Here is a 7,992-nt window from a genome sequence, read left to right on the forward strand (position 1 = left end):
ATCGTGGGTGGTTAACATAATACAAAATATTAATCACATCATGTTTCAAGATTGTTTAAATACATTTATCAATTAGTTGAAAATACATTTTGTCAAGAGTGTTTAAATATATAATCTATTTGAATGTTTATAAAATACAGTTTTATTAAAAAGTAAAATTAGTATTTGTAAATATTTTATTTAATCAAATATTTTGTAGGATTCTTTTAAGAAAAATAATTTTTTTAGAAGTAATATAATGTACATGAAAAATATATATAGAGAGAGGAAGTAATTAAAAACTAGCTTTATATTCCATTATTCTTCCTTTTGTCATTTCTAAATTTTTATTTTTTTATCTTACTTTATTAGCCTTTCACATAGATTTTTTTTTTTGATGAATCAGCAGCAATTCATTACTCCACAAACAATATTACAACCTATAGGCACCTATTTGCATTAAGGCCCGTATACTCTATACAAGAATAGTAACTAGTTATAATAAGTCAAACCATGTCTTATCAACGTGATCTACATGCTTAGGCATAATACAAGTTATCCTAGTTTTAATTTGCCACTTTGCTTCCTGAACTAACAACTTGGGAGATACAATGTTTGATTGCCAGAGCTTGTTGTTCCGAGCCTGCCATAAGTGATAAACCAGCGAGGCAACAGATGCAGCCAAGACTTTCTTCTGAAACTTGCTTCTCTTGGACCTGTCTATCCACCTAAGAAGTCCCTTTAACGATTCTGTATGAGCTTTCCAACCCAGCCAAGTCTTCAATTGTTGTAAGCAATCCTGAGAGAATGAGCGGCCGAAAAACAGATGGACCACTGTTTCTTCTGCTCCATTGCAGAGGATACAAGATGAATCTTCTGATATGTTGAACCTTCGAAGTCTTTCTCTGGTTTTGAGTCTATCCTGTACTGCTATCCAAAGCACAAAGCTATGCTTTGGGATGTTAAACCTGCACCAGACTTCTTTACTCCAATGGAACCTTTCTTGCATCTGATTAAGCATTTTGTAACCTGAGGAAATTTGATAAGTCTTTTGTGTAAAATGCACAGGGTCCATAAGCTGTTTGATTTGATCTTTAAGCACCACTAACTTCCTCCAGTACCAGCTGCTTTGGGGTGGAGCCTTGTAACTCCACCACTCCTCATTCTTTATATACACGTTATGCACCCACTTAACCCATAGATTGTCTTTTTTTGTTGCAATTGACCAGACATTTTTAAACAGAGCTGCTCAGTTCCATTTTGAAATGCTCGTGAATCCTATTCCTCCAGCCTTCTTAGGCTTACAAAGCCTATTCCAGGCCACACTTCCAGACCCAGACATGTTGCTCTGCCCTTTCCAGAGGAAACTTCTACAGATCCTTTCAATTTCAGACATAATTTCCTTAGGTAGAATCATGATTTGATTCCAATAGGCATGAATAGATAGTAGTACAGAATGAATCAACGTTGATCTACCTGCAAATGATAAGTTCCTGGTACTCCAACTCTTAATCCTGGCTATCATCTTCTCAACAAGCAATTTGCATTCATCAGCTGAGATTCTCTTGGCACAGATGGGTATACCAAGATACTTAAACGGTATATTACTTCTACTGAATCCTGACACATCAATTACTCTTCGAATTTCCTCCTCACTCATGCCACTACAGTAGATGGCAGATTTTTTGATATTTGGGATCAATCCAGAGGACTTTGAGAATAACTTTAGCCCCTGCAACATTAGATATATGCTCTTGAAATCACCCTTGCAAAACAATAACACATCATCGGCAAAGCTGAGATGGTTAAGCTTTAAGTCCCTGCATCTGTCATGAAACTGAAACTTTCACATAGATATTATTGTAATTATCTTTCATTCATAATATTTGGTGATATATTCGATTTAAATATTACTTATTTTAAATAATATTATTATATGTATAAGATTTTGGTTAATTATTTATTTATTTTACTTTAATTATTTTATGATTGCTATTGCTATTTCTACTTATATTTTATTTTTTAATATTTAGTAATATATTGGATTTAAGTATTGTTTTCTTGATTAAATAAAAGATAGAAACATTTTACTAATGAATATTTGGTTTAAAAAAAATGTTTCTTTAATTAGTTTTTTGGAATGATTCTCATTAGTTTTTTAAGTATTTAAAATAAATTTTACTTTAAATTTAATTCTTTTAAAGTATTTTACATTAAAAAAATTATGTTTTGGTCTTATTATTATTGTAAAATTCTTTATTGGCTAACTTTAATTTAGACAAAATATTTTAAAGCTAATGAAGAAAATCAATAGCATGTCCTTATTGATTCATGATTTAATTATCAAATTGATTCAGCAGATTTTCTATTTATATTTAAACTCCTATAGTTAATTAATTTGGAGATTATCACGAGACGTAGTACAATCTTAGGCTTATATTTTTACATACATGTAGAAGACAATATAAGACATAGTGAAGTGTTATATATTTGTTATAATAAATTATTAAAATATTCGTTTCTGAAAATAATAAAGGAAATGAAAAGGTGTCAAGCATGCACACTTACACTTCATTTATTAATATTTTGACTACAACAAAATTTTTACAGCGAGAAATAAAAAGAGGTCTAATATATAGAAACAGTGATGATTAAATAAGTTAGGAATATTCCCTATTAGTAGAAAGATTCACTATAATTATTTGTCATTTTCCATCCCTTATTATAACTTTATTATTCAACGTTTGCTTGTTTATTTTGCTGAATCTATTCAATGTAATATTTTTAGAGATTTAAGTATTTATATCTTATTTTTTAAATACAAATTTACGTGTCTATTTTTTTTTAAAATTCTAATCTTCTACTTATTATATATGTGACACTTATTTCTCATTTTTTTTATCCATTAAATATTTCCATTATATAAAAAATAAAACTTTTATATAAATATTATTATATGATTTTTTTAAATGTTATTATATGAAAAATGTGCACAATTTATTATACTTCTTTAGATTGTGTAGGCAATTAAAAAAATAATTTTCTTAAAAAATATTTAATTTTGTTTCATCATTTTAGTTCTGACAATTTTTGTTCTTATGATGATATATCTCACTGACTTGTGATGTATTTTGTTTTCTAATTGAATGTACTTTTTTAAAATATGCTCTTTTAATTTTATCTTTTTTTTTCATTTGTTTTTATCTATTAATTTATTATGTTTATAATTTACTATATATAAAGGCACGATTGTTATTTTCTTAATAAATTAGAAGGAAATTATAATTTGGGATTAGATATTACTTTTGTTATCCCCAAAAATTGGAGATCAATGACGTGGCAATAAAGGTGACAAGTGGCAGTGCATGGTCAATAAAAGACATATTAATAGTCAATAAATACATTGACTCCTCAGAGTTGTGATAAAGTGACCCGGTAGACTGACGAAGAATTTGAACTGCTTGAAAGATGTCATAACCAAGCCAAGTGCATCCTAGGAGAGCTAAGGAGAGTGCATCCTAGGAGATCCCAAGGGTGTGGTCCGAGGAGAGCTAAGGAGAGTGCATCCTAGGAGAGCTAAGGAGAGTGCATCCTAGGAGAGCCCAAGGATGTGATCCGAGGAGAGCCCAAGGGACTTTGGTCCTAGGAGACCCCAAGGATTTGGTCCGAGGAGACCCCAAGAGAGTGGTCCTGGGAGACCCCAAGAGAGTGGTCCTAGGAGACCCCAAGGATGTGGTCCGAGGAGAGCCCAAGAATTTGGTCTTTATGCGTATGTCCAACAAGTGCATGGTTGTCCAAATAAAGAAATGGCATGCTAGAGGAGAGTGCCATGTTAGAGGAGAGAAGTGCATGTCCTACCACCATGCACATGTCCGACCAGCAAATGTTTGTCCTACCAACAAGTGTGTGTCCTACCACCATGCACATGTCCGACCAGCACTTGCATGAGTGGTCAGTAGGAGAGGTGGATCAACTAGCTAGAGGAGCACTAAGTCAAGATTCCCAGAAACAGCTTCAACAAGATACGCGGGAATCTCTCATTCTTCCCACAAATGGGGGGTTTTGTTACATTTTGAATGTTTTTTGTAATTTAAATGTAATAAATATAATAAAATATCTCGATTCTAGGGGATATCAGATGTATGACCCTAAGCATATAAATAGAGGGCTTATGGGATTAGAGAGGGGCTTCTGCTTCTTCTTTCTAGAGAGAGAAAATTTGGGTCTGAGTATTCTAGAGAGAGAAAGTGCCGGTATTTGAAAAGATTCTTGTATTTTTGCAATCTGTACTGAAGAAACTTAATTGGCTCAGTCCATCTGATCTTGAGTACAGATCTATAATCACAACTCTAAGTGGATTAGGCTATTACCGACTGATCGGGGCTGAACCACTATAAAAATCTTGTGTGTTATTTACTTTTCATGATTAAACTGTCTGTGTTATTTAAATTCTCTTGAAGTTTGTCGTATTTGACGTTCTCACGTCGTTGGCTAAAAAACACAGTCAACAACTTTCATGTTTCATTCTTAAATTTTTAATCTACAATCTCAGTTATTAATGATGTATATTATTAAACAAACTTTACATTTATTATGCAGTATTTTTTAAGTTTGACTTTGTTTATTATAATTTTTTATATAATATGAATATTAAATTACAAATAACCTAATAAAATAAATTACTAATTTATTATAAAGTGAGGTATATACATTTTGAGTAATATACTCTGTAATTAGTATAAGTAATACACTAATAATAAGAGATGGATAAATAAATAAAATCAATAATAACATGAAAAAATTGTAATAATTGAATTGGTAATTATTTATTTAGATAATTACTCATTTTATTTGTTATAATTTTTCATTTTAAAAAATTGAATTAAAATTAAATTAATATAATCTAAACAAATAAAAATGACAATTTTTTTTACAAAAATGTTGAAAAAATAATAGTTAACAAAAATATTTTTTTTTAAATTACCGGGTAAGCACGTACCTATTAACTAGTATTTATATATATATATATGTCAACTTCAATCAATCACTGTCTCTTATATATAATAAATCTACATAACTTCAACTACAATCAATCAATGTCTCTTTTATATAATATAACCACTTTTTATTACAATTAAATGATATTTTAATTAATTTAGTCAAAAGTTTAACTAATTAAAATTTAGATATTAGTTTAAAAAAAAACTAAATTTTTCACACGTGCCCACCTAGAATTAAAATTATAGGAATATGAGCCTTCTTAAGTTTAGGTTATTAGAGCACTCCCAATGGATGAGGTAAAATGTCAAATTCTTTATAATACAGAGAAAAAATTATTAAATAATCTTCCAATGGATGATGTAAAGTTATATTTATTTACCTAAATGAATAGTATTTCTCTATATGTAGTGAAACACTATTCATCAAGCTATAAATTTTTTATTATTTTTTTATAAACTTTTGTATATATATGAGTGTGGTACTATTATATTTAATTATTTTATTTCTTAAAATGAATAAAATATTTTTAAAAAATATGATATTTAAATGATGTAGAGAAAAAATAAAGAAATTGATGTATGGTATAATGTAAAAGTTTGAGGTAAATTATAAAAAAAAATAGTTTTGGAGGTGTATTTTGTAATATACATATAAAGCATTAAAATTAAAAAAATACACTCAAATCTGTTTTTTTTTTTTAATAAATACTAAAAACATATTTTTTTCTTTTTCATTATTAATCTGATTTTTCTAAAACTATACAACTTCTTTTGTTTTTTTAACACAATAATATAACTATAATACAAAATATCACACACATACATATATATATATTAATCATTCACAATCATTCACGTGCATAAACTACCTCTTGGAGCTGTTCTGCCTATTGCCGAGAGATTGGAGCTGCTCAACCACTTTGGTGGGCCTGTTTATAGAGAGAGAGACCGAGATAGAGAGAAAGAAATACAGAGACCCATTAAAAAAAATAGAGAGAAACCGAGATAGAGAGAAAGAAAGAGAGAGGATTATCTTACCTTGAGAAAGGAGTGGACAACAGCAGCAAGGCTTGGGCTGGTCGGAGGGAACACGTACAGGGCTGGGCTGGTCGGAGGGAGAACTAGAGAGAAGAGAAGAAGAAAGAGAGAAAAAAAAAGGAAGAAGGGGCTCGACCGTTGGGTAAATCGCTATGACTTTTGGCGGCGCATTTCGTTGCGCCGGCAAAAGTCTAAAAATCTGCCGGAAAAAGTCATTAATAAAACCCTAGGACAAAACGGCGCTGTTTTAATTAGTCCGACTTTTGCTGCTGCAACGAAACGCGCCGGCAAAAGTCTAACCACCTACTTTCTTGAAAACGTGCACAAATTTAAAATGTACGTTTGACTTTTGCCAGCGCATTAGGTGAAATGCGCCGCCAAAATTGTATGGTATTTTTTTAAAAAAAATTTATACTTTGCTGGCGCAATTCGAGGTTGCGCCGGCAAAGGTTACTTTTGCCGACGCAACCTCGAATTGCGCCGGCAAAAGGCCTTGTTTTTGCCGTTTGCCGGCGTCATTCACTAAATGCGCCGGTAAAAGTCTTTTTTTCCGTTGCAATTCCGAATTGCGTTGGCAAAAGCCTTCTTTCTTGTAGTGTAGGTCTCCTAATTTTATTTTGTATCAGATAAGTCATTTTAATTAGAAAATTATTTACAAAATGCGAAACAATAAAAGGGATTTATAGCCTGTTGACGACGTTTTTTGTCAACTAAAAACAAGAGCAATTAAGCAAGTATAATTCAGAAAGAAAAGAACAACATAGATGTTTACGTGGTTCAGTAATTAAAATCTGCCTACATCCACGAGTCACTTTTATTGAGGTCTGTGTTTAAGCTTTTAGAGCAATTTCATAGAGCGTTTTCTTGTACAAAATAGTGTATGTGTACAAATGACTAATCACAGACTATTTATAGACCTGGTTACAATAATCATCCTTTAATATTAGGAATATTGTGTTACCCATATCAGGTTTTAATTGGAACAACAAATCTCGTAGATTAAATACAATCAATCAAATTTATTGTAAATAAATATCATTATACAATAGGGTTGATTATACGATTTGAAATAAATCCCCCGATTATAGGAATTTCCTGACAGCATCTCCGTGTAGTGATTTAACGTGTCTTTGAGCTTGAATACTGCTCCTAACGTGCTTTCGAGATCACTCATATCCTCGAGCTCACCATTCCAGTTGTCGCCACCTCCTTACTTGATCAGTCTATCAAACTCATCTATTGGAGGAGGCTAATGCCTTCGAGCTACAACTCATGCTCGAGCGTTGATGAAATAACTCTAGAACTTCATGAAAATTTGTAAAATTATAATGTTAATACTTATTATTTCTGAGCTTACACTTTACGAGCATACATTTAAGGTTTTTTATTTATTCTCAAAAATTGAGTGTAACATTTTATCCCCTCAAAAGTGTAGGTTCAAAGCATATAAGAAGGAAACTTTTGAATTTCACTTTTGGAAAACGTGCCCACCTATTACACTCGAGTGCAGACACGTGTCAACATGAGATTTAATATTAAGAGTACTTGAGTATTCTTTCCCTGCACACGTTCTTTCCTATTCCCTTTTTTGTCGTCAGTTTTTGAAATTAAATGTGGTCCATCATATCACATTTTAATCCATGCCAAAGGCTCGTATTAACCCCCTCATGCCACCCTTTTGCCTATTTAAACTCCCATTCATCTTCTCCAACTTCGCTTTTACTCTCTCAACTTTCAGAAGAAAAAACACGAACCAGAGCTCTCAAACCTTCGCATGTTCTCCAAGCCAAAGAAACAAAGTAATCTTAGTTTGTTTGGCTCCATCAGATCGATCCTGCTTCCAATCGATAATCTTTTCCTTCTCAAGATCAATTTTGTGTATGTAACGCCCTGGATAGCCAAGACCGCTACACTGTGTACTTATAAAGGTGCAAGACTTGCTAATCAAGTCATTAATTTAAAATCGTGTCACTAA

At 31.5% G+C, this 7,992-nt stretch overlaps 1 protein-coding gene across 1 annotated transcript; it reads right to left on the minus strand.

Annotated features, from left to right (window-relative positions):
- Positions 1–475: 475 nt before the first annotated feature.
- Positions 476–1,054, minus strand: LOC133815037 (uncharacterized). Its single transcript, XM_062248093.1, has one exon. It carries the CDS (start codon positions 1,052–1,054, stop codon positions 476–478), a length of 579 nt encoding a protein of 192 aa, XP_062104077.1.
- Between the last annotated feature and the right edge of the window lie 6,938 nt (positions 1,055–7,992).

This window comes from Humulus lupulus, chromosome 1 (assembly GCF_963169125.1).
Source record: "Humulus lupulus chromosome 1, drHumLupu1.1, whole genome shotgun sequence".
In the NCBI taxonomy this organism is placed as follows: Eukaryota; Viridiplantae; Streptophyta; class Magnoliopsida; order Rosales; family Cannabaceae; genus Humulus; species Humulus lupulus.

Coding starts and splice junctions, on each gene's coding strand:
- LOC133815037 (XM_062248093.1), bottom strand. CDS start 1,054: ATGGACCCTGTGCATTTTACACAAAAGACTTATCAAATTTCCTCAGGT.